At 40.2% G+C, this 27555-nt stretch overlaps 2 protein-coding genes across 10 annotated transcripts in view; one reads left to right on the forward strand and one right to left on the reverse strand.

Annotated features, from left to right (window-relative positions):
• Positions 1-4533: 4533 nt before the first annotated feature.
• Positions 4534-11838, forward strand: CBR4 (carbonyl reductase 4). Of its 2 annotated transcripts, none has more exons than XM_005145510.3 (6): positions 4534-4634; positions 7164-7305; positions 7852-7972; positions 8428-8564; positions 9172-9306; positions 10681-11838. In XM_005145510.3, exons 2-6 carry the CDS (start codon positions 7164-7166, stop codon positions 10857-10859), a joined length of 714 nt encoding a protein of 237 aa, XP_005145567.1. In that variant the 5' UTR covers positions 4534-4634; the 3' UTR covers positions 10860-11838. The 2 variants fall into 2 exon arrangements, with proteins under 2 accessions (XP_005145567.1, XP_030901648.1); XM_031045788.2 differs by having other exon boundaries at positions 7855-7972.
• Positions 11839-20043: 8205 nt separating this feature from the next.
• Positions 20044-27555, reverse strand: part of PALLD (palladin, cytoskeletal associated protein) — a 191154-nt gene continuing 183642 nt past the window's right edge. For 5 of the 8 annotated variants that reach the window (XM_031045797.2, XM_005145509.4, XM_031045800.2 and 2 more), the window contains 5 exons: positions 26197-26329; positions 25062-25269; positions 24186-24351; positions 23164-23297; positions 20044-22189 (listed from right to left, as the gene is read on the reverse strand). In XM_031045797.2, the coding sequence (XP_030901657.1) occupies positions 22017-22189; positions 23164-23297; positions 24186-24351; positions 25062-25269; positions 26197-26329 (814 nt within the window). In that variant the 3' untranslated portion in view covers positions 20044-22016. The remainder of the gene's footprint in view (positions 22190-23163; positions 23298-24185; positions 24352-25061; positions 25270-26196; positions 26330-27555) is intronic. The other 3 variants (XM_031045802.2, XM_031045804.2, XM_031045803.2) reach the window with 1 other exon arrangement.

Raw genomic sequence — 27555 nt, forward strand, 5'->3', positions numbered from 1 at the left:
AGAGGCTGAATGGGTGATAGAATGTTTCTTGAAGATGCTTTTACAGGGATGGGTGATGGTGGGGTTATTTTCTTTTAATGTGTAAGGTGCTGCAGGGTTGCAATGGAAATGAAATGTTCCATTTTAGCAACTGATTAAGCAGCAATAATACAAGCTTCTCTCTGTTGCCTCTGTGGTTCCTGACTTCTCACTAAAAACACCAGCAGTTCAGTGACAGTGTTAACTTAAACAGGGGCCTCACACTGAAGTGTGAAATAATACTAGTAGTGGGAAAACCCGTTTAGCCGGGAGGATAAGAAAACATTAGGTAATCTGCCAAAGCTTCTGAGAGCTTTGTTTTGTTCTGTCTTGGGAGGGGTTTTTAGAGTAAAGACTTTTCAAAGGGGTACTGGGAATAAGTTTCTTAACAGCAAAAATTTTGCCCACATGTTTATTGAAAAAGTATATCTATATTATACAGACAACTTCATGTTGGTATGAAAAGTTCACTCTTACAACACAAGAACAAATATAGCAGAGATTTTGAATTGCCTGGGAAAACAAAACAGAATGTAGTGTCATAAAAAAAATAATATAAAAGTGTGGTCAGTGGACACTTAAATATCAACTAGTGTGGCTGGGAAAAGTTTGCCAAATTGCAAAATACTGGGAGGAAAGGGGAGCATTTTTCTGTCATGCAACTAGGTGATTGGTTTTTCCTCAGGAGTTCATCTCAGGCTTTGTATCACTTGCCTAGAAGGCTGAGGTAGGTACAATGTGTGTGTGTATATATAGATACACATATATATAATTAGTTACTAGACCTGATTTTCCCCAATGCATATCCACAAATTCACTTCTGAAGAAAGGCGTGATTTAGGCTTCACAGGAGCAGAGTCGGGAGCCCTGATTATGTTCTTCTATAGTCTAGAGGAGAGCTTGCCTAGAGGTGAAGAAGGAAACCTCTTAAAACTCTCCACTGGCTTAATTCTGTTCAAAGTCTGTGACTCCCGCATCCCAGATACATGTCCTCATCACCACACTCAACCGAAAGAGGTCATTTTTAACATGCCTGTTGAAAAGCAGAATAGTTTCTTGACTGAACTGTGGATTATAATAGATGCTTCATCCCCAGGCTCTTACATCTCTGGACAGTAATCATCTGGCTGTAGTGTCAAGTTTCTGTGGCTCACTTTTATTTTTTGTAGTTGTTTCCATCAACTGAAACCACTTCACATTGATGGTTATGACAGTCTTGTTCAATTGTGAGAGACTGTAGTTAGTGACCACATTTCCAGTAAGATAGAAGATTTGAAAAAAGTTTTCTTTTAACTAAGTGCTCCAGACAGCAGGCTTTTGTTTAAAATGGGACTGACCCATAAATGCAGCCAGTTCTCCAGCTGCTTTGTCTCAAGCCTTACACAAAACCCATATAACATGATTGGTATGCTTTCACAAGCAGTATAAGGATCAGTGTGAAAATGGTGCTGGACCTCTAAGCAGCATTACTCTTTCATGTGTGACTCTTGGTGGAAATTTAAGAGACCACAGTTTTGGGCACCAATGTGGTTAATGACTAGCACCCAAATTCCTTTGTAAATCTAACCTCAAATCCAAAACCCAGAGGAATTTGAAATAGCGGATACAGGGGATCTCAGTTACAGAAATGGCTGGTGGCCCCTGTTTTGTGTTGTTATGTTTTGATTTGCATTTTCTGCTTTTAGATACATTAAACTTCCTTTCCTGTTTGAGGATATTGTGGTTTTCCCCTGTTAATAGAGAAATATAAGTATCTCAGTTGTGTAGAAGAATGAATACTATCTTAGGAAGAGCGTTTTTAATGCCTGAATGCATTAGGCTTCAGGAAAGACAGCTGTATCTTTTTGTGTATTATGAGCAGGTTCCAAATGTGTGTATACATGGTCACATAGAGCTGTGCAAGAATTGTTAGCTTGTAATTCCACATTAAAGTAAAGACAAGAATAATAATGGCCAGTACTGAACTAGCTGTTACGGTTCTGGACATGATGGATGAGGCAGTTCTATCAGATCAAGTTCATGTACTGGCTACTGTCCCCCAGAAAGGGGAGGTACTCAATATGACACTGGTTTCTCTCTTAGGCTCCACTAGCTCATCTTGCTTTAATGGGAAATCAGTGTGAATAAACCAGCTCAGATGAACTCTGCTTAGACTATCTGATCTCATGATTTAACCAAGCATCTGGAAAAAACAAGCTACTGCCGCTTTGGCCAATGAAGGAACAGACAGCTTGTTTTAAACACAAGTTAATTAACAAGATTCAAACAGAGTCTTGAAAAGAATATTTTACTTTGTCAACTCTAGAACAGTTTAAAGAAAAAATACAGTGAACTCTGAGCTTACTCTGTGTCAGTGAAGTCCTAACCATACAGCAATGACCAGCTTTTCTGTATCTTTCTTGCCAGGATGGGTCAGCTCTCTGGATGAGAACACAGGTCACAAATAGGTTACAGTCATAATTACTAACAAAATTTTCACATAAAATATTCCTGCTGCTATCCTTGTACAATATGGTGCTCACAGTTACTCTCTCTGGAGTATCCGCATCTTCAGAAAACATGCTGTATCACTGAAGATAATTTTTTCCCTTCTATGTTACTTTGCTTATGTATATCACCTGAAGAAAAAGCCATAATTTTCCCTGTGAATCCTGTTCATTAGTTATGCTAGAGAGCAAAAGTCTGAGTGAGAGACTATTCTGAGCCACAGTCTCAGCTCTTTATGCCTTCCCTTATTCAACTGCTGGAACCTCCGGCTTTTCAGAATATGTCCTATTCTGAAATGCCATTGGGTCACAAAATCCCATTTACTCTTTTGAAAACAGAACCAGCTTGCAATATACATATAAATATATTTTCTAGAAGAAGCTAATTTTAACAGCTTTTCTGAAAGACTTTTTTTTTTCTTACAGATGTTCATCTGTTTAGCAATGCCAAAATCTCCTTTTCCTTCTGTATGTACATAATGATCCATGGAAAAAGAATCCTACACGAATACAGGTAATGTTATTAAACTTTCTACAACTCCCCTGGAACCATTTATAATCTGAAATCCTGAATAGCAGCCTTCAAGCCTGAACTGTACAAGGTTATGCTCCCACTGAGCTCGCAGAAAGTTCAGTGTTATTTGGACATTTGTTACTCTGTGGAACCTGTTAATAATAGTTTTTCTCTCTCAAAAAGCAAACAAAGGTAATTCAAAAGTCTACCATACACAATTGTGATGGGGTTTACTATTGTTTCTAAGGTGAAAACTTACGTGTGTGTGACTTGAGTCCACAGAAACCCCTTTGGCTTATCATCAGACATAAATGTTAACAGTGTAACTGTTAAAACATAGCAGGTGTTTGCATTAGTTTAATCGTGTATCATGAAGCTTCTTTTGGAAATGGGAACTCACAGGTGTTTTGTATTTGGGTTTATCTACCCTTTAAGTGTTTCTGATTTAACTCTACTGGTGTAGTGACACCTCACCCAAGATACAAGGGATTTGGTGGCAAGGAAATGTGAAAATTGGAGACAAAATCCTCATTCATCCATTTGTATGTGTCTACACATGAAACGCCTCTTTGTACATGAAGAGGGAAACAAGGATGGGGCAGAAAGTTTCAGTTCAGAGTAAGGCAGCTACTTTGTGGCCCGTATAAACTCTGGCAATGAATGCTGGGGATAGGCATGAAGTACGAGTGGACATTACAAGTTAGACAGATGCTGCCCAGGTACCTAGAAGTAAAACACAATTTAAAATTCACAGAATGGTTTGGGTTGGAAAGGACCTTAAAGCTCATCCGGTTCCATGCCCCTGCCACTGACATGGACACCTTCTACTAGACCAGATTGTTCCGAGCCACGTCCAACACAGCCTTGAACACTGCCAGGAATGGGGCAGCCACAGCTTCTCTGGGCAACCTGTGCCAGGGCCCCAGCACCCTCACAGGGAAGAATTTATTCCTAATGTCTCATCTAAGGGTAAAATGAAAGCCTAAGGCCTTGTCCCTGTGAGCTGTGAGAAGGGAGGTGCACACAAGGCCAAAGCCATGGCAGTGGCCCTGCCTGTGTCTCCCTCTCCAGAGTGCAAGACCAGCATGCCCTATGGAGTGAGGATGCTCCTCAGAGGATGCAGGATGGGGGCCAGCATCTCCGGGCTCCCTCCCCAGCAGCTACGCGCAGTAGCAGCTTCTGCAAACAGGTGCTTTCTTTACACCATTCCGTACACTTGTGCCGCCTGTGCTGAGCTCAGCACCGAGCCGGAAAGGGGGCAGAATGCAAACACAAAGCCGCTCAGAACCCAGGCTGTAAACTGAAACACGCCTAAAGCCGTTTTTCCCTCAGCCACCTTCCCGACCGCGGGGACGGCAGGCAGTTTCGCGAGGGACGGGAGGCGGACACCCCCCCGCCGCCATGCCACCGTGGCAACGGCGCCGCGCACTGACTACGTGTCCCGGCGTGCACCGCGGCGGGCGGGCGGCCGCGCTCCGCCCTGAGCCCGAGCGCCAAAACGCGCCGGGAGCGGCAGCGGGAGCCGGAGCCGCGCAGACGCAGTGGTGGACGGTGGCGCTCAGGCGGGAGGGGCTTCGGTCGGGGAGGGCCAGGAGTGAGGCCCCAGGGCGGAGGAGGTTGGTGTGAGCGGAGGAGATGGGGGCAGGAGGAAGGGAGGGCTCCGTGAGGGTGTCGTGGCTGCGGCGGTGTCCTCCAGGGGCAGCGGAGGGCGCGCAAGGGTGGGCGGCCGGGCGGCCGGGCGGCCATGCACGGGTCAAAGTGGTGTGGAAGGAAAGGGCCGAAGAAGACAAAGGTGGTACAGGCTTTTGTGTGCGCTGTAAGGCGATCTGGAAGAGCGTGGTGCTCAAAGGATACTTGATTTTCTCCACCTTTCTTTGACCGAGGAATATAGGGTCGTTACTGTGAGTGCAGCTTGTTTCTTCCAAGTCACAGCTCCAAAGAACCTGTATGGCTCCTCAGTGCATAAAAACACAGTGTTGGAAGCAGGCGTTATGCTCTCCCTGTACATACGTGGTTCATGCACAAGGGGCTTTCACTGTCCTTTATGAGAATAGAGTCCATAAGGTTTTTTCCCTCCTCAAAGGGACCAGGAAGTGTAGAATGACAGGTTTTAAAGAAGCCTCCTTCCCACAGGCAGCTTTTTGGGTCCCGTGTAGCTGAGCATGTTCAGAATTATCCAGGAAATACATATTTAGGTCTGTCAGCATTTATAAACAGCATAAGCTGGTTAACTTGACATTGGTTGTGGGTGGAGGAGTTAGACAAGATGACTTACAGAGATCCTTCCTAATTTATGTTATTCCATGTTTCAAATGAAAATAAGAGAGTAGGTGTGGGCAGTGCTGGTAAGAACAAAATGTGAAGGAGGAAATCTTAGTACAGCTTTGCTCAATGAGTAGGCAAGAGCTTCCTAGAGCCGTTGTGGCAGTTCTGGAAAAGAAGAGCTGGGTTGGGATGGAGAAGGCAGACTGAGACGTTGTTTCTAAGAAAAGAAACTGTCAATGAAACATAGGTTGGTTGGTTGTGCCTTTAGTCTGCTAAGGCAGTAGGAGCTGTAGTTACAGGGGTGCAAGCCCTCTTGATTCATCTCTTGCAGTTTAGCTACCTAGCACAGACAAGCCAGAAAACTGGCCTTTCTGCTGAGGCAGTGATGCCCATTTTTGTCACAAAGGAACTGTCTTCACACAGGATATCTTTTTGTATGTGTTCTGTCAGGGCCACCACCTGAGGTATTTAATCCTCTTCCTGCTCTTAGGAAGGAGATTTCAGTTTGCCAGTGGAAGCAGACAAACGTGTGCATCGTTACAGAAAAGGACTTTTCAGGTCCTGTCACAGAAGACCAAAATCATTATGTCATTGCATGAGCTGATGGTGTCCTTGTATGCTTAACACTCTGTGCTTTGCTGGTTATCACATATCAGAAAGGGTATAATAAGCCTAATTAAGGCAACGGGTAGGTTGGCAGGATTAAGAACTTGGACAGTCTTTAGTGAGGTACAGAATGGCTTCCATATGCAAAGGAGTAACTAAATAGACCTGAAGAAGGACATGAGGGGAGGATATAATGCAGAAGAGTTGCCTTTTACGTTATGGACAGTAAGGGGAAGATACAAGAAATGCATAATATTATCCAATCAGTTAATTAAGAACAAAATGAAGTACTTTTCCACAAATAATGAAACTCATTGCCTGAGGATGTTATGGAGACAAAAAATAATTGGGTTAAAAAAGGATTTATTCAAATGTATGGAAAAGAGAGACATTACTGGTGCTTGGATTTTGCCTCTGGCTCCTCAGGAAATCCCAGAACAGCTGATTGGTTTCTATTGGTTGCAGAGTAAAAGATCATTCTACAGAAGTACTTTTTTCTTGCACTCTTTCCTAAACATCTAAGTGAGGTACTTCAGAATCCTTTCACATTTCAAAAAGCTTTTTTTTTTTCTATTTTTTCTTCAAAGGCAGAAAAAAAACCCAACTAGGGCTAGTGGTAAAACATAGTATTATGTAGTGTAACTTACTATTAAATAATACAATATTGTGTAAATTTGTGTAAATACAGTAGTATCAAGTCATGCTCTGTAATGTTTGTAGTGTGGATGTCCAGCACAGATACTTACGGTGGAATGAGACATTGAGGCTAAATGACTTTAGTACAGTAATAATGTTTGCAAGAACAATACAATTACAACTTCTACGGGGCTTTGAATAAACTGCTGAATGATACATTAGGCCTTTGAATATATAAATCATATATTTCATCAACCTGTTAAATTACCACAATACTAGTATTGGTGTCCCTGCTCATGGAAGGGGGTTTGAAACTAGATGATCTTTAAGGACCCCTCCAGCACAAACCATTCTGTTCTATTGAAATAGTAGATTGCACACATAATTTTGTTAGTAGTTCATAAATCATTAAGAATTAAATTGCATTTTGTAGAAGTGGTGTCCTGTTTAGTTCGAGTATTTATTTTCTGGTGAATAGAAATTAACACATCAGTAATTCTATAATCTGACATTACAGAGTGCTACAAACTAGTAAAGACCGTAAAGTTGACAAGAGCAGTGGTTATTCTCTTGCTATACTGACCTGGAATTCATGGTTTATTTGCAATAAATGAATAATTTGTGAATTATTTTTGCAGATGGGAAAGGTTTGCGCCATTTTTGGAGGATCCCGGGGAATAGGAAAAGCTGTCGCAGAATTACTGGCACAGAAAGGCTGCCACCTGGCGATTATTGGTCGAAATCTGGAAGTAGCCCAAGCCACTGCACGGAGTCTTGGTGGTACGTGTGCTACCGCTTTGCAGTTATTTATTCATTGTTCGGTGCTTGGGTAAGTTGTAAAAGTCATGAGTCATTAAATAAACCTCATCATTTAATGATAGGAAAAGGGAAATAAAGGCTGAGGAATTTGGAAGAAAAGCTGTACAATTTTGTTTTCGCAATGTTCATGGGAAAGTGAAGTATGTTGCCTGTTCTATCCGCAATATTGAAATAATAAGATGAAAGGAATTGTTTCAAGGCCACAACAGGGAGGTGATATGAATTGAGTCATCCTTGGCTGCTGACCAAGCCAGAATTGAGACCAGTCTGCTCATGCTGAGCTTCTAATTTCAGAAGGCCAAAAGTTTAAAACAAGGAATTGTCACATAACTAATAAATACTTAAAAATTGTCTGTATTTAGTTCTGTGGAGATTAAATAGGTTCCTCAAGTTATAACTAGGTCAACATCTGTTTTTGCAATTGAGTTGATAAGTTCTGAAGGAAGAAGTTTAGGAGCAACGTACCATCTTGCGCTATTATTATGATGTGCCTTTATTTGAATATAGCAGGGCATCTGGCAATTAAGTGTGATGTATCCAGTGAACAAGAAGTCCAAAATGCTTTTGAGGAGATGCAGAGGAATTTAGGTCCTGTTAACTACTTGGTTAATGCAGCTGGGATCAACAGGTTAGTTACTTGTTACAAGATTATACGTAACTCTAGATGACAGCTTTTTATTGTAAAGTGCTAAGGGCCTTTACATGTACTTTTTTGTTAATGAGTACATCTGAAAACAGCATGAAGTGCTCACTGATGTTTTGTTCCTTATGACAGTAATGACATCTAAGATACAAGTTTCACTGTAGTTCCTGCATTCTGAGTTTGAGTTCCCCCTCGATTCTTCTTTCTTCCCCCTGAGATAATCCAAAACAATGTTTGATACCTCTCCACAAAGGAGGCTTTGTTACCAGAAGCACAGCTAGCTTTTTTCTTTCAGTGTCACAATTTTGAATGCTAGAATGTATAGAACTATATAACTCCCCATTGATACTCCGTTCATCAGTCATATTTTATTATGAGTAAATGTGATCATTGGGGTTGCACAGTGAGTTCTTTCTGGGTTTCTTTTGTCTGTTTGTCAGGGATGGTTTGTTACTGAGAACCAAGACTGAAGATATGGTAGCCCAGATTCACACTAACCTTTTGGGAACAATGTTGACATGCAAAACTGCTGTAAAAAGCATGATTCAGCAACAGGGAGGTGCTATTGTCAATATAGGTAAGTTCTTTATCTGAGTGGAATTCTATGAACTAGTTTTCTAGGAAAGCTTAGCATGTGTAACATATTGAAATGCCACTTGTTGCAATTGACTTCTTTGTAATTAGACATTCTGTATTTAGCATTTCATTATGAATGCTTATTTTGTGTAATTTCAGCAACTTCTAAATGTAAAACCATCTTGTTTCAGTAATAAATGCCTCAGAGATTACATTTTATTGAATGAAAAAATGTTACCATTCTTTATCATCCCTTTTGGTAGTTAAATCTATCAGTTGCTAGTCAGTAACTAAGAGTCAAATAGGTACAGTTGGTTTCTTTCTGTTTTGTTTTTTTTTGTCCTGTGCAAGGGTATTTTTTAGGATGCATTCCATCTTCCTCTCCTGGTGCCTGTTTGTCAGCATAAGATATATGGATTCCACAAAAATCACAGATAATTGAGGGATTTGCTTATCCCAGCAGCAGGCTATAAAGTACATTTAGTAGTGTACTTTTAATTCCTTTTATTGTAATCTCATTTTCCATTCCAAATATAAAACTAAAATGATGAAGCTAGTATGAGATTTCAAATTAGTCATTTAATCTTCTCTTTGATGTTTATTTCTAGGCAGTGTTGTGGGACTTAAAGGCAACTCTGGTCAAAGTGTATATAGTGCTACCAAAGCAGGATTAGTTGGATTTTCACGATCCCTTGCTAAAGAAGTAGCGAAAAAGCAAATTCGAGTCAATGTGGTCGCTCCAGGTAAGTTTTTGAGGATTCCTACCTTCATCCTTGACTGTTTCCTTACATCAAGACTGCTCGATATTTGCTGTACTCTGAAAGTAACTTAAGGCAAATTGGTATTTTTTTTATCAACTTTTGAAAATAAATGTTTTTAATGTATTTTTATAAGTTTAAAGTATAATTCATTTTTTTACAAAACCCTCAGTCTTTTTAAGGGAACACTGAGAAATCTCAAGAGTGTCTACCTGTTCCTCTACCATTATTACACAATAAATGTCTTTTCTTTTTTCTTTGTTCCTTCTTCAAAACCTGCTGTCCTCACCAATGGAAGGATTAGAACTAATTATAGACGACTGCCTTCATCTCCTGCTAGAGAGTGCTTATATGTTATTAGAGAAACATGAAAGACCATGAGAAGCCAGCAGGAAAGGATCCCTGTCTCCCCCTGTAGTGAAAGGAGAGAGCCTGGAAAGAAAGTTCTGTAGGGACAAGGCTGTGGTTTCACGAGATGACCTAGTCAAAGCAAACTGCCACCAATAAGGAAACACCTTTTCTGCCTTTTCTGACTTTTTCCACTCACAGCTGTGTATTCTGCTGCTTGCCTTGTCCTACCTCTGATGCCTTTCAGACTGCTGCATAAACCAGGTCAGCTTGTGTACTAGGCAGGAAAAATACTCTGTTGTTTAGTGAGTTGAGCAGCTCACTGAAGGGTCCAGAGCCATCATAAAGGGGCAGAGTTGTGCAGTGGAAAGCAAAATGGAGACTTTACCTTGGTGGCAGCTAGAAAGCAGGTAAAATCAGCTGTTTATGTAGCTGCAGCTTACATGAAGAGAAGTGCAGCAGACAGAAAACTGAATGTCAGGTAACTGAAAATTTAAAGGACAGAAATGTTATTTAAAAATGCCAAGAAATATTCTTCGAATGAGTGCTATAATAAAAATTATTCAAATGCTGTTGTGAGTTCTAAAATGTAACAAATGCTTGCAAGCTGTAGGGCCTTTTTTTTTTTTTCCCAGAGATTCCATACTAGTGTTTTTATTGAGAATGTTTTGGTGAAATGAGTGTATTTTATCTTTCAGAAAAGTGATACTAAATATGGGCTTGGGACCCAATTTTAGTTACCCATTTGTAAACAAACAAAAAAACCCAAAACCCAAAAGACTTTTATAGATCTGTGTCTTTTGATTATTACATCAGTGCTCCCAAAACCAGAAAACATTTTAATAAGTAAAAAACTGGTCTTAGCCATAAAATGATGTGGATTGACTTTGAAGAATGGTAGCTGGTGCTGAATCCTCGTTATAGATTTCACTTTTGAGTATTCTGGGGAAAATTCACTAAAAAATTTTAGTTGAAGGTTAGGTAACTCTTCAAATATCTCTCCTCTCGTAGGCTTTATTCACACAGAGATGACTGCTCATTTGGAAGAAGATCAGTTGAAGCAAGCAATTCTCCTTGGAAGATTTGGAGAGCCTCGTGAAGTTGCAGAAGCTGTTGTCTTTCTTCTAGAGACCCCTTATGTTACAGGGAGTATTCTAGTTGTAGATGGGGGCTTGCAGCTTATGACTTAAATTCTACCTTCAATAAGTACTGACTTTGGTAATATATGAATATATACTGATTAAAGGGAGAGGGGTGAAAATTATTTGAAGATTGATGTATGTAATTGACTTGACATTACTTAGCCGGAAGAGAAATTCAGCAGTATTAAAGTCTGGCGTGTATATTCAGCTATCTGAAAGAGTTCATTTGGTATTATGAAGTCTGTGTGTGCAGTAAAAGGAGAGAGCCTGGAAAGAAAGTTCCGTGAGGACAAGGCTGTGATTTCACAAGGCGATTGTGTATGTAACAATTTGAAAAAGATCTGGTTTTACTATGGCGATAGTTTTAAGTAACCTGCTGCTACTTTTTTTAAAGCACTATATTTTCATGAAGTCATGTTCTGAATTTGGGATAAAATGGAGATTTTATTCAAATGATCATGTTACACTAAAGTTAATAAAGTGGAGGCATGTTTATTGGTTGGCACATATGATTGCATCAAGTTTTTCATGTAGGGCAAAGATTGTAAATGGCATATTTTTTTATTCTTTTCAGCTAGTTCCTACAAAGTTTCCTTTGGGTTTTTGTTTGCTTCTAGCTGACACTACAGAGCTGTGAGCTTCTGGTTCTTAAGCATACCTGAATTGACTTTAGGACATTTAATTATATGTAATATGTTTTTATAAAGACAAAACCTGCTCAGTTCCTTTCTTGAATGTATGTACAGCGCTCAGTCCAGTAGCACTTGTGTGTGTGTATATGTTGAAGGACTGTTGCTTGGTTATTGGAGTTGCTGATTCCTGTAATATTCTGAGTTTGATCTGCACATGCACTGGTGTGAGCAATACAGGTGCAGACCTTGCTGCACAAAAGAATTTTCAGTGACTCAGATGTTTCAAAAACACATATCACTTCCAAAGCGTGGAGTCAAGGTGTCTTGCTGTATATCTTCCTGAATACTCAGCTCAACTGTTGTGTTGATGCTTTTTAATATGTATGTATAGTCAATAAAATAGTCATTTATTTTATTCGAAACAGCTTTTGAAGCAGAGTAATTATTCAGCTGTAAATGATCCTGTTTCTCTGTTCCTGAAAAACTACCAAAAATTTGACCTCAGGCTTTTCTATTGAGATCAAGTAATTTTTGATAATGGATGCTTTTATCATCTCTGAAGAAAACTGGAAATGTGGTTTAGGACCTTCACTTTTTAGCTCCAGTGTTCATTGTGTGATGATCCAGATGTTGATTCAGCTTTTGAAATTGCTTCCCATCTTAGCACAAACCAAAGTACAGAAAGAAGAGATCTCATTGATGATAACTTTGTGTCTATTTAAGTCTGAGATTTTCTTCCTTTGTGCAGCTAGAAATCTTGTCTTTGGGCCAGAAAGCAGTGCATGTTCAAGCTTCTCACAGGTATGTATTGCAAAATAGTGTAAGGAATGGTTGTGTTTTCAGGGGATTTTACAGTTTTACAGTGTCACTACTTTGGAATATAAAATATCACTAAGGTAGTCCTTCCAGCAACTTTAACTCTTTGTAGAGAGGTGGTATTTGTTGCTGATGTTATTTGCTGCCGCAAAGCTGTCTTTGCACCAAGAATATAATTGCCAATTATATTTCTCTTTAAAAGAAAGAATTGGTCAGACAATAGATGAATTCTTTTCGAAAGGCACTGAAAGTGCCTTCAGAAAAAGGTGGGGAAAGACAGCTGGTACTCCTGTTTTTACTAGTTGAATGATAATATGTCAGTAACTTGGCTGCTGCCCATACCCATCCTTAGTATGTTGTAAGCAAAACCTGTGTGACACGTCTTGACTGGAAGCCAAAGGTAAGAAACAGGAAATAATTTCCTCGTAGTGAGTTCTGACCCTCATTGTTGTTATCCCCTGTTTTGTTGAGTAAGGGAACGTTAAATAAGTTATTTGCAATGACGTTTTTAGTTCATATGTGCGATTAAAACCTGAATTTATTAAAAAAAAACAAACCAACAAACCATAGGTTGTTCTATGTTTTGTTTTATATTGCTTCCAAAAATAATGCTAAATTGTTTTGCCTTTTCCTAACCTTTACACTTATGTTTTCAGAAGCTATATAAGGATAGTAACTCAGTCCTGAATGATTAGTGGTCAGCTTGGAGTCTGTTTCCTTACCTATGTATTTAGTTCTGATTTTTTGTATTTCCCCAGTGTGAATTGTTCTCATTTATCTACAGTGAATTTAGTCTGCTGCTGTTAAACACCAATTTCCTCAGTTCTGCAATTCTTTTATTTATTCCTTCATCCCCTTATTACTTTGTGTAACTTCCTGCTACTGAAATGCACTGTGGGCTTCAGAAATTGCTGTCTCAGAACCCTTATGAATAGATTGTACTTTGCTAGCCCCAGCATAGGTGCTTGTGGTGGTCTGTTGGAAGTCCATGTCCTTAGGAAAGAATGCCGATTCACACCCTTTCTTTTCTATCTTTAAACAATTTACTGATACAACAGCTCCTTCTTCTTCACAGCACTGCATCTTTAATAGGTTTTGGCAAGGGAATATGTCAGATGCCTTTCAGGATTTTAAGCGTGCTGTATTAGATCTGCTTACTCTCATCTCTTTTTAGTCTTCAGAAGAACTCTGAAATATTTATCAAACGTGACTTGCCTTTGCAAAAGCAACTCTGACTTTCCTAAGTATGTTTACCCAGTTTTTATGGCTTTAGAACAATTTCTGGCAGTTTGCTAAGTACAGAAAAATACAACTAGTCTGTAGATTCCTGCATCCCTCCTCAATCTCTTCTGAAAAAACAAGTGATCATTCCACCCACTAAATTCCCAAAAGCTTGCTGTCACTTTTCCCATTTTCTAGTCATTTGATAATGAGGCAGTTTTAACCCAAAAGTTTCCTTTAGAATTAGGGAATGATAGTCCTCTGCCATGGCCATTTGTCACTCTTCCTCTGTAACTCTGCTGGTGTGTTTTGCTCTGAGGGATAAACCCTTCATCAAGTTCCTGCATGGCACCAAACTCCAGGTTTTGTTCAGAGTTTGGGGATTTTTTTACCTCTGTGGTCTTCCCTGAACACTTTACTTTTTGTTTTGATCATCTGCTTGCCTTATTAGGCAGGTTCCTGTTTGTGGGGAAGTGTTTGGATGTGGATGCACATTTGTAGATTGTTCCTGTATGTGCTGATCTGCCTATAAATTTTATATTTAGTGACCGATTCTGTTTTACTGCAAAAGCTGGACTGCTGGTTTTACAAAGGCTGGCCTTTAAATTCTGGTAGCTTTCAATCCAGGTCAGCCTCGCTCTCCCCACAAAACCAAATCAGTTCAGTGCATGTATTTAAAGTCACATGGAAGCTTAGGGTGTACAATCTCAGTGTTGTCATCTAGCATTTCATCTTAGTTTTTTGACTTGTCTGTTTGGTTTCATGTTAGCATATTTACTTATTTTATGATGCTCCTTTGAATGGAAGTCTAGTAAACTTGGTCAATATTCTTGCAGAAATAGAACCACCCAAAGCCAGTCTTTGAAAGCAGCATCTTGACTCAGCCAGAGGTGGGTGATCCTGATCAGCTGCAGGGAAAAAGTATGTTAGAAAATCAGTCCTAGCCTGTTCAGCATGACATTTATCCAACCTCCTGGTAAGTGCTGTCTGTCATGATGGTTACACTGCTGGCCTTACAGACCTTGAATGTCATAGCTACTGCCATCATCCTAATTGTGTGGCTAATAATATTGTCTGACAGCAGAGTTTGCATTATAGGGCCTGGAAGTTAAATCCATACCTGATCCGATGAGCTAATGTGTTGATATTTAGTATTATGACTTTCCTATATATTTTGTATCAATGTCTTGCTTATTTGTCTTGCTCCCATCATGTTTCTGGTATGCTTGTTATGTCACTGTCCTTGATTTAGAAGCAAACAGGTCCTGCAGTGCTAGCATGTAAGCCAAGTTACATAGAAATGATTTGAGGGTTTTTTTTTTTTTTGCATGCTCCTGAGTAGCACTGTGTGCTTGTCTGGCTTACCATTGTTTCTCAATTGAGCTTGGGAAACTTCAGTCCACTCTCTTAATAAACATACAGAGTTCCTGTGATTCCATTCCTAGTGGAAGTGAGAGCATGTGCGCTTACTCATCTGATGTTTCTTCACCTGCGATCTTGCTTAAAATTCCTATAATCTCTTCTTAAATACATCTTCCTACTTTCTTCTTGTTGTTTAGAATGAACTATTAGACTACTCCGTGTTTCTGCAGTTCCTAAAGAATCCATACCCTCTTCCTACAGCTGTTTTCCGGCATGCTTTGAAACTTTACTTCATCACCTGCCTTTGGGAGCATTTTAAAGAAAGCTTCTACCCAGGTCTGGTCTTTAACTTAGTTCACATTTTATTCCGCATCTTTTCTCCTGCCCCACAGTGGTACCTGTGTGGCCTTTCACCATCTCCCAGAATTTCTGGAGAGGACACCAAGGCATATTTTGAGGGTGGCTGCTTTTGCAGCTGTCATTTAATTCAGCACACAGTCCTCTTGTACAGCAGCTCCCTTTCTTATATTCATCCAGAATTATTGATTTGGGTTTTTTAACTCAGTTGGGTTCCTGCTTCAGAAGTGAAATCCTTGCAATAAGACTGTGTGTTGTGGTATTTACTCAGTTATGTGCCTTGTCTTATCACTGCCAGCTTAGGAAACTTAAAATTGTTCTCCTGATGACATTTGATTCAATTTAAACTTTGTAAGTAGTGGGATTTGCATGTTCTGGGCTTCAGTTGGAGCACATTGTAGGCCTAGAAAGTTTATTGTTTTGTATCTCTTCTCTGCATTTTTTCCAGTGTTTGGAAAGATGATGGACTGCTCTCATGCTTCATTTCTCCTAGATATGTCATTGGAGCCTTCCTTCTGCTTATCTCTCAAGAAATGTGTAGTTTAGAACTTGCTGTAGTGAACTCATTGTGTTAGTGTTTTCCTGCTTCTGAAGCATATATTGCAACTCGTGGACTGGATGGGGCCTCGAGCAAGCTGTTCTAGTGGAAGATGGCCCTGCTCATGACAGGGGGTTTGGAACCAGATGATCTTTAGGGTCCCTTCCAACCCAAACCAGTCTGTGATTCTGTGATTATCATCAGTAGAAATTTCTAGCAGAACACAGACTGTTGGTGAGGGTTGGTTTGTTTGCTTGTTTGTTCTTTAGATATTGCAGCTCTGAGTAGGAGCTATTGTGAGGGATAGCTTCTGCAGACTTTCTTTTATGGTAACACAAGCATACAAACTTTGCTGAGTTACCATGTGCCGAGTGAGCGAGTGTTACCTCCATGAAGAGAATTCATTCTGGCCTCCTGAGGGCAGTCTATCCTAAGGCATTGCTGCATTGATAATGGGTTGGTTAGTATATCTATATAGTTTCAGGGAAGTGCCTGTGTAGATACAACATTGATGGCTGGCATTGTTGTTACCAGTTTTGTAAAATCAAAATCCTACTTGATCTGGTAAGAAATTGCCAGTTTGGGTATGATGATGTCAAACACGTTAAGACAATATACAGGTAAAAGCTACTGAACCTTACTATTACCATATGCGCATTGAATGGGAGCAGAGGTCACTGAGCTAACTCTGAGCCAGAGGAGCTGTGTGGATGTCACTCCCCTTGCTCAGAGTGGGGCTGACACTGCTGAGGAGGCCTGGCATGTTGGCAGGTTTGGAATTGCTGTTATTTTGGAACAATTAGTTTAGGAATAGCTGCAAGCTGGTTATATGGTACTGCTGAAGCATGGCAGGCAAGCAGTTTGTTTTATGGATTCTTATTTGCACTTCACCCTGCACAGTACTTCTAATGCCAAATGCACTGAAACTACATGTTGCACATGTATGTTGGAGGCTGTATTGTAAAGAAATCTCTGCCTGTATGTTGAAGACTTGTTAAAAGCTTGAAGTTGCAGTGCTTCAATTCCTGATGCTGTTGGTCTGAGTTTTTAGCCTGTTTTTTTGGGTAGTTGGTAGGTTTCTACTGAACATTTCCTGCAGCCCTATGAAACAATATAGACATTGCCTGGGTTTGTGTAGATGCAATTTAGTGTGCACATATGATTTTTGAGGGTGAGACATCTCTTGCAGCAGTTGACCAGAAATGCATCTGTTCTCCGCAGGTTCTTGTAGCTCTTTGTTGGAAGGCATATAGAACAGAGAGCACCCGTAGCTTATAGTTCACCATCATTTTCACAGCACCAAGTGGAGCTTACGCTATGCTTTCTGCTCTTCAGTGAAGCCATATTCAGTTGATCTGTAAATATTAGTGAGGTTAATTTACTACACATTTTTGCAAAGCTGGTTGCTAAGTTTTCTGTTAAATCCTTGCTTCTATTGGCAACGTGGTGCCTTTTGCCTAGTGGAAAGTGGTTCTGGAAATTTACCGACTGAAATTGTTGACAGCTGCTGTTGTTCCATACCTGAAATGACATAAGTCACATACAGTTCGACATCACTGGATTTACTAACAATTGTGATGATAGAATTACATTTGATTTTAGGTTTTTGTGTACTCTACATTAACATACATAGAATAAACATTAATTAGTAATTAGTCAGAGATTCTACAGCTGAGGTTAATACAGAATTTAATAAAACTTTTATTGTAGCTTTATTACAAAACTGTTCAGTGAATCTGATTCTGAAGTGTTGTAGAAGGAAGTGAGCTAATACATTAATAAAACCAGAGTAGTGCATTATACTAGAGAGTAGTGCATTATACTAGAGAGTAGTGCAGGGTTTTCTTTTAGACAGGGCCTTTCTACAAATGACTGCAACAGATAGTCAGACAAGTGTTGCAGGTAAATGCCATACCTAAAATCCACTAGTTCTCAGTCTGCAGTAAAAGTGAGGTGTGTAGTCTGTTGTATGGGAAGTGTTCCGAGGTGTTTTCACCACCTTTTGCAGTAGCTTGGAAAGATCCTGTCTTTGACATTGCAGTTTTGTACATGTGGTCTGGCTAAAAAAAAGTCTTGAGGGTATGTTTTGTTGTGTAAAACAGAACCGACTCAGGCAAAAAAAAGCCCACGCCAGTCCTCTTAGTGTGATGAGATTTGCTGAGCTCCTGCCGTAAGCGGTGCAATCATTCTGAGCAGTGGCCATGTGCTATGTTTTTCTCCTTTCTCATTCTGCAGCTGCCTCTGGCCCATTTATGCTACTGCAGAACCAGAAAGTGACAGTGGTTGTGAGACTTGACCCTTCCCCAGGGTTGACCTGTTGTACTGCGGTTTTACAGAGCAATTTCTGCTTCCTGATGGTGTCTGTCTGAAGTTCCTTAGTCTTCATCCACCGTATAGCTGCTGAAATCACTGCGTACAGGTACTGTTGCTTGGAGTCTGGCTTTTTTGCTCAGAGTGTTATGTTCCATATGTTATGTTATGGTATTTTGTTAGAGATTCAGTGCAGATGAGATTATTTAATGTATTAGTTGCTTCTGTAAAAGGGTGCGAACTGTGGCTTTAGTTCGGAATTAGAGTACCAAGCTTTAAGACATTTGAAAGAATACAGTGTGCTGGCTGGAAGAGATTGTAAATTGCTTGGGGCAGGAGCTGTGTTCTCATCTGCCTCATGTGTCTTGTATGCTCAGAGTTGGGTTCAGACAGAGAAACTGTGCAGGGGGAGGGATTTCTCTTTTAGCCGGTTCAGGAGAAATGGAGCTACATCTCAGCAAATCCTGCCTCCTGCGTGTACACCAGAGTTGTGAATCCAGTCTGCTGTCAACGTGCATGACTGAGCAGGCATCTCTAGTCCCTCTCTACTGTACCACAGGGGCTTGGCAGCTGTCAGACAGCCAGAACATGCAGCCATCCCCTCAGCATCACAACATGATGGGTAATACGAGCTCATGAAGTACTTGCTTATGTATTAAATCTGTTTGGGCTTCTTGCAGAGATAAGGATGCAGTTGCCCACATGTGGAGAATCAAGGTGTTTACATACAACCTAATTGCAATATAGAAAGCAGCTATGAGGTATATGCTAGGGTTTCAAACTGGACTACAGTAAGTTTTGGTCCCCAACACCCAGTGGGCTGTGATGGAATGAGATGGTGTATATTAACTAAGGGGTGCTGCTGTTGTGAAGGTGCAGGATAAAGGTGTTGTGCGTCAAGTAACACTACCAGCTGAAAAACCCTCATGCATGTGGAATTTTGCACCTCACTGTTACTACTCTTGACAGAGGTGTCTGTCATCATCCTGAATGGAGTTGCACTAACTCCTCCATTGCTCTGAATGTGCTTGGAGTGATGAGCTTCCTAAATAATTTGAAGTCTTGCACAAAGCTAGGACTTCTTTTTTTGGTCTTATAAAATGATAAAGTATACTTTCAGGTCATACTGTCTATCTTTGGAATTGGGGGAGAGCGAGATTAAACTTGTGAACGTTACTTTGATCCTTCCAAGAATTTCAGATTTCTGGCTTGGAAAGCATGTCATTTTCTTGTGCCACGCTTCTATCTCTGAATTTGTAAACCCAAACAGTCCCAGTAACTAAGAAACAGCACAGCTGAATGTTTTCATAAAAACAACTTTGCTGCTTAGAGATGTGATTTACTACTTAAGTGTGTCTGTACATATATACAGAGGCAAAATGTGATGATGACTTCATCTTCAACCAGCTCACAAGAGCAGTCTCAGCTTTTTAGTCTCTGGGCCAAAGACAAATTCACTGTAAGCAGACAGGGCTCCACTGACTTCAGCTGCAGGATCACCAGTAATGTCAGTACTCACTCAAGTGCTGAGAGAATTCTGTTTGTAGTGATCAATGCTTGAAATGCAAGCCTAAAAAAAAGTATTATCTCTCTTGCATCTTTCTTGCTGCCTTTGCGCAGAAAGAAGAGGGGAAATGAGTCAATATTCAGGGTTTTACAAGTAAATCTTAACTTTGTATGGTTTTCATTTTGATACTGCCTTGTGAGAAGACTATTCTGAAACAAATTTAGCTGCACTGGGACTGTGCCCTTAGTTGTAACTGATGTCATATTGCAATTTGTGGACACACAGAATAGACCTACAGCTTTTCTAACCTACTGCAAAAGGCATCTTCAAGTGCTTTTATTGGGCAAAGGTTTCTCAGAATTTCTCTTGTTTAAACAAGAGTCTGGGTCACAACCAGAATGTTCTGATAAATTCTGGTAAGTTTTTTGGTGGTCTGATAATATTTAAAATTTCTTGTACTGAGACAGTTAATAGTCTTTACCAAAGGAACACTTTCTATTTGTGTAATGTTTATTGATGTTAAACCCACATTATGTCAGCACAACAATCCAAAGTAATGATAATACATTTGTTTTATAAATACAAATAAAAGGTGGCAAAATAATGCTAGTGAAGCTAAACAAAAAATTAGCATGTCACAGTTGAGAAGAATTTGGCAAACGATATGACATACTTCTTCTAGAATAGAATCGGTTACTCCCAGATGACAGACTATGGCGTTAATCTAGATTAACGATCCCCAAAACTGGTCATATCTTGCACCAGAATTGTACTACCGTATGTGCTAACGTTTATTAGTCACTAAAACACAACACAAACTTTGTGTACTTACAAAGCAATACACGTATAGCAGTAATGCAGTATATGGTGTACACAGTTACAGAATTAAAAAAACAAAACCCCTAAGCACAGGACTTCTGAATAACTGAACTGAGATAAAAGATTTCAACACTTTTATTATAAATAATGGAAGATACCATATATGTGCTTCATATAAGGAATACAGTGTTTTCCTTTCATAGCAAAGTATTGTAGCTCGTACCATCACATGCTCGTTTTCCTTGTCAGGCCTAGTAATTCTTCTATCCTTCTCTCCCCTTCCTCTGAAATTCATTTGCTTCTACTTTAAAACTACCAAGTCACATCTGACTTAGGTGGGGTCCAGTTCAGGTGGGTTTGCCTTGCTTTCTGAATGTAGCCTTCAGGCTTTTCACCTACAGCGCACAGACTCTACCCAGTAAAGAGCCTACAGGAAAATGACAGAAGGAAAAAAATATCTACCAGAGACATGTGCTAAGTTAAGAGGGAAAAAAAAGGCACAAATTTGATGTTGGTTTTGTCCATCTTCATGTTCTGCTTCCTCAGATCTGCAAGCTCTGTGGTGTATACTTGTCATTTAAATTCATATTGCAGTCTCAACCCATTTTTCACTTACTATACATTTCTAAAATCCTCAGGCACATCACACAAGCTTTAAACAGTCGAACATCCCACACATACACTCCCTAGTTTCCAGCTCCCCTCAGAAATTCCAATTTGGGAATGGGAGCATTACAAGGTTACAGGCTGTGTTCAGGAAATCCACAGAGGGTTTCAGTCTGCCCTGTCCGCCTCCCAGCCCCTGCAGTAACCCACTGCAGGAGGTCATACTGACAGCATGTTTTCCCCATCTAGTTACCAATAGCTGTAGTCTGGAGGAGACTGTTATAACATGTCAGCTCTTCATTACCTCTGAGCTGTTAAGTTACTTAATGCTTGACCTATCTTGGCTGTGTGCTTGTAAGTAAGCCTCCTTCTGGATGGCAAGATCAAAAACAGAGAACTTAAAACTGCAGTGTTGATGCTGCTGTACAGAACTGTCCATACTAACAGCATTTAAGGCAAGATATTTTTTTCCTTGTAGACTAGAAAGCAGTTTGCAGAGACACAGCATTTGCTTGTGTGTCTCTTCCTTGTCCCTTCCTAGTTTACTCTTACAATATTGCACTTGTTCACTGTAGCTATCAGAGTGCAGTGCTGGTTTAGAACTGTCAGCAACCACACATTCTGATTTTCTTTGTGATCGAACGGCCTCAAGTAAAACATCTTGCACCATTAAGGTTGTGTAACATCTACTTACTGCTTATGAAGGCATGTAGTGATAAACAGTGTTCTCATCTGAAAAATCTGACTCTGATGTATTTTGGCCTTTATGAAAAGGGTTATTCGTAAGAGCTGAAGCAACTTAGGTATAAAGAACGGGTGAATGTGATTTGTTGTGCAATGTGTACAATTCCATTAATAATCTACCTATTCTAATTTGGTATAATGAATAAGAAATATATGTTTATTGTGTTTGTTGTTTATCTTTTGTACTTGAAGGTGTCTGCCTTTGCATAAAGTGACATAGGAGTATCATTGGTCAAGGCAACGGCTTTCAGTGTTTCTGCTTTGAAAGAAAATGATGGAAGTGGTGGTTGAATCTACAGGTCATCGCTTTCTACCAAGCCAGACTGCATTGTCAGGTGGACTGGATTTGCTTCAGGCTGGAAAGCTGCTTTGATGTCTAGTCCTTGGTCACACAGTGCAGCGTATCTGCTGGCTGAGGGCCGCACTTTCTTTGGCTTGGTCGTCTGAGGTGGTTGTTGCCACTGAGCTACAGATTTAAAAGGAAACAAAAAATGTTAGCCATCTTGAGCTGGACAACGGAACGTGCCAGATCCACCCTTTGTAAAGGAGATACTAACTTATGAGCAGCCAAAAACCACTGTATCAGAGGTGAGTTTGTTTCATTTCTTGGTATAGTTTGTTTGTTTTAAACCTCAGCATCTAGTTTCATCTTCAAACATGGTATGTAAAAACAACAGTGCCTGTGTTTGTTACTTGGCTTTTTTGGCATTGCTTCTACCTTTCCTTGTGTCACTGGGAAGGATGACAGCAAGGGGGGTGTTTCCATGCACTCGTATTCCAGTGACAGGCCTGTTCAAGGGTTATTTGTTGTATGTAAAAGGAAAGAACCTGACTGCCACTGCCAGCCCTGGTATGCTGAAGCATACTGAGCCAGGTCTCCTCTTCACAAGTCCCATTACCACCCCACCACCACCAAAACCCATCCTTCACCATTCCTGTCTTTCCCCTCCCTCCTTCCCTCCCTTCCTTATTCTTGTTATGAAAACACTGGTAAGACAAAACATTCAGTGTGTGGGGGGCTGCTTTGGAACAAACTGAGTAATTAAGCAGAAAGCCATAAAAACATCTACACTTCTGGTATTTGTCACATGTGTATTACAGACTGATGTACAAAGGAATAAAAAAGGTTAGGAAAGTGCAATAGTAATAATGATCCACAGAAATAACATAAGCATGCTGTTATCTGTTGTTAATTAGCTCTACTTAATATACTAAGCAAAGACAGAAAGCATGCACGCTTGTTTTGCTTTAGGTATCTGGAAGACTCTGAAATATACTTTGACAGAGCATTTGTTGTCTTGATGTGGATCTTTATTATTGAGGAGAAACTATAAACAAAAGAAAGAGAGACCAAGGTAAACCTTCTGTGAGCAAACTGAAACTTACACAACTGTTGCTTTTAGGGTAGCTACTGTGATGACAAAGACTGAAGTCACTTACTATAAACATCCAACCTGGCAGTGCATGACACAATCCCAGCCTCATTCTTAGCTGAACATGTGTACCAGCCGGCATCCTCCTTTGTAGCTCCCTGAATAAGCAGGCAAATGTAGCCATAGTTATCCTGGTGCATGCTAAACAAAAGAAAATGAAAAAATTAGTATTTAAATTGCATACAAATTTAGACTACTTTAAAATGTCATTATAAACTGACCCACTCCTAGTTACAGATTAAATATTGTCCATTTTAAATCAATGTGGAACGTTGTCTGAAATTAGCAAGTGGAAAATCAAACCTTGAGTATGCTTGACAATTTGGCAGCTTAATATCCTGCACTGAAGACTAAGAAGCAGAGATGCATAAAGTAGCTTCTCTTTCACAATCACAGATTAAGACATCCATAAATCTAATTTAAGTCGTAGGAACACCAGACCTTTTTTGGGAAGAAGATAAAAGAACCTCAAGGAATGAGGTACTGAAATGCTCTCAGTTATTTAGGAGCACAGCAATAACTTACTAGTGTTCTATCAGGAATTAATTCCTTTTCTTGAAATGTATCATCAGTTTGCTTTTAAAAATTCCTACAAATGTTACTAATATCAAAGACAAGTTTATAGATCTCAGTATAACATACTGACTCTTAGTTGCTTAGCTCCACAACAGTTAGGAATCAAGGTTTCTGCTGCAAGCAGACAGCTTTCCATAGGAGCCTAGGTTTTCACTAGGACGTTGCTAGAAGTCTTAGTCCTAGAAGATAAAAACTACTTCTCCACTTGCTTCAAGTGAAAAGACAGTTGTTTAATTCCAAGGCTGGAAAACAGAACTAACATTTTAATTCCGGCTCGGCCACCAGGCTGGCTGCAAGTCTGAGTAAATGTCATAAATTATTACAATATCTAGGTTAATGTTTATGAGGTGCTCTTCACAGAGCATTCTTACGGCTTCCTAGGTTTTCATGTGTTTCACCGGGTAAGTCACAATTGGAGTTTTACATGGGGAGATGGTTCTAAGGCAGTCTCACCTCACTCGGTCAGTGTTGTACGTGAGCGACTCGTTCTCCTTCTTCCAAAATATCTGAGGAGACGGCTCTCCTGAGATCCGGCACTCCAGCCGCACTGGGAATCCCTCAGCCACGCCCGTGTTCTGTAGCTTCTCTATAAACACAGGTGCTTTGTGTACTTCCTTAGCTGTGGAAACAAAGACAGTGTCATGTTGACACTAGTCTGTGACAGTGCAGCTCTTCTTCCAGCATCATGCTAAAACCAATAATGAAAGATCTAAGTGGCACAAAACTGAAATGTTGTCTTCATGAATCACAAAGTCCAGTTCTGGTTCATCTGAAGGGAACGGTCGGATCAGGATTGTAATAGGGGAAAAGTGAGCACTAATAGAGCTGAGTGGTTCCCTCCTTCCCCAGAATAGTTGAAATATGGAGTGTGAAGATCAGATAAACTGGCTGCTCTCTGCTTGTTAAGCAGTGCTCCTTCATAATCCCTAGAAGAATAGCTTTTAATTATAGAAAGGACTGCTCTACCTGAAGGCTGGAAATGGCATCAGTCCAATATGCTGCAAAACACACAAGTCATATGGTACTGGTAGATAGGGGTCTGCACAAATTGCTTTTAAAAACCCATTAATGCAAATAGCCTGGCTTGTAGTCCCTCCTGTGCCTCAGGACAGCAGACCTCTTAACTGTGTGCCCAGGGCTTATGTGTCTGTCAGCTTATGCCACTACATAACATAAGCTGTATCACCTATAAACGTAACTTCTGTTACTAACAGGTTTCCTTTTCTTAGCCCACTACCCCTCAGCCATGTCGCTGGACAGCACTTACACTGTCCTGTGTGTTGTTACCCTTACAGTTCTCGGGGTGGAAGCTTAGTGTGAAGATGTTACCTGCAACAATGAGCTCCAGACTGAATGTGTTCTCACCAGCCCGATTGCTGGCAATGCATGTGTAGATTCCCGCATCTCTGGCTGTGACTGGTTCTATGATCAAGGAGTGCACACCATTCTCACGCACCAGCATTTTGTGAGAACTGTCAGGGCGAATTGGTCTTCCATTCAGTTGCCAGCTTAAATCTGGAGTTGGTAATCCACTAACCTTAAGTGTGAACAGAATAATGGGAATTGGTCTTAGCCATACAAAACACTGGAGGAGTCCTGACTTGCTACATCAGAGAGTTTGGGTTGGTTTGCTACTGCAGGTGTACCACAAGATTTAAATATCTTTGACTCAGTTGTATTCATTTACTTTCTGGCCAACTCCCTGAATTCCATGATGTCTTATGGGTGTGACTAAAAAAAGATCAGTGTTTAGATATGCTAGTAGCTAAATAATACTACATTGCAAAACAAAAGGCAGGGTGACACCTTTTGTCTTTTTTATTGCTTGCTCTTCAGGTGGAATGAGAAGATACTCCTTTCTTGATGTAACTTCTGGTGGAGAACCTACAGACAAAAAGATGCTAGCTGACTAACTGTTGAACTCGAAGTTCCATTCCACTTAGGTGTAACCCAGTGACAGCACCCTCTGCCCTGGTTAATGCTTGGTCTGTGTGAACAAGTTGTGTGCTTTTGGAAGCTGTGCCATTTGCTGTGGGTACTGCGTGAAAGCAAATAACTTTTCACAAATAGATCAGCAGAAAGTACACAGAGTCATCCAAGCCTGAATTAATTCTGTCCAGCAAAGTCATAAATCAAGGTTATATTGTTTGAAACTTTAACGGGGGATCAAAACTCAAGTGGCAGAAGGTCTTAAAAAAGAGAAGCGCATTGTCCTTGTGGTGTGTGCTGCTTCCCTCCACACCCCTGCATAGCTGAAACCTGAAAATCAGTTTTCTGTGAGCTCTAAGATTTGCCTGGTCAGGCAGACTTTTATTGTCCACTTACTCGTAAGCAGTAAGACCAATTGACCTACTGACAGCTGCTGAAACTGCCAGTAGGCAAAATAGCTTTAAAAATATTAACTGAGGTTTTGAGTCAGGTACCATTCCCAAAAGGCCCCCACCACCCTCTGCATGGTACTTGCCTTGCAATCCATTCTGCACAGTTTTCCTTCTTGAACAGTCAGGTCTCCGGGAGCCTGCAGAAAATGAGGCCGGAAGAATCGTTCCTGAATGGGTTCATTTTCATCACCACTGTCCCTTGATCGAGATCGTGGTCTTAAAATAACATAAAATAAAGGTAAATTACTCTTTTTTTCTCTGCTAAATCAGAAGAATCAAAATCCCTTACATACAAAATTGCTTTGAATTTTAATTCACTCCTTTGACCTATACCCATAATCACTTTTTATTTACACACATACAGTGAGCACTTGGCTCAGACCAAGTTAATTATGACACAGTAATTAATTACTTTCATTTAACTCACATGTTATGGCAAAATATGATCTAGAAGACAATCTTGCTACAGAATAATTGCTTGTACCGATCATTTATACATGGTAGTATTTTTGTTTAGAGTTAGTCCTTAAATGACTGAAATACAAATAAGTCAGTAGGCCTTAGCATAAAGCTCAGTTCCTCATTTCTAGTGTCCTGTGTATTTAATCCCTTCGCTGTTGCTGATGATGGCACCAAGTGTGTGTGTAGTTCATTAATTATATTTACCTTTCAGGAAAAAACAACTCTAAAAGCTATCTCATCTCAGCTGAGGAGAGACTTCTCACAACAGACTTATTTTTCACCATCTCTTGTTCTGCACTACGAAAGACCATACAGAAAAGTCTGGGGATTAAAGTGCTGTGCGTATTTATTCCTCATTTAGCAGGTTTTTGTTTGAGATAGTCCTGGACACTTTCAAAGCCACTAAACTGGGGTGTCAAAAAAATGAGACTTTCATTTGTGAGCAACAGGGGAGAAAAGCTTCAGTCACTAAATTGTTCTTTATAAAGGTACTGTGAAAAGTTCAACAAAAAATAAGAAGGAAGAATAATGTCTGTCCCCAGAAACAGCATCAATTACCTTAAACCTCCAGGATATCATTTAATCTGCTGCACTGGCTGTTCTTGCCTGTTAATTTAATCTGCTAAATCTTTTTCTAAGTGGTTCCTCATTTAACTGGATTTTTCCCCAACAGAAATCAGCATTATTCCACTGGTGTGATTTGGTAATCAGAGAGACTTGGAACTGAAACAGAATTTGAGATCAGTTTTTGTCCTTGCCTGATCAGCTCCAGTGGGTCCCATTCTGGAGCCAGCTGCTGCCTGCAGTGACATCCTGTTGCAGTGAAGAGGAGCTATTCAAGTGTCCTCCAGGGTAACTTATATCAATGACACTGTACAGTGAAATTGTCTTTTGTGAATCTCATTTTCCATTACCTTTTGCCAGTGTTTCTGTGTCTGCAGGATACATGCTGCAGTATACGTGGCTATACTTTGTTTTAC

Source organism: Melopsittacus undulatus, chromosome 7 (assembly GCF_012275295.1).
Source record: "Melopsittacus undulatus isolate bMelUnd1 chromosome 7, bMelUnd1.mat.Z, whole genome shotgun sequence".
Classification (NCBI taxonomy): Eukaryota; Metazoa; Chordata; class Aves; order Psittaciformes; family Psittaculidae; genus Melopsittacus; species Melopsittacus undulatus.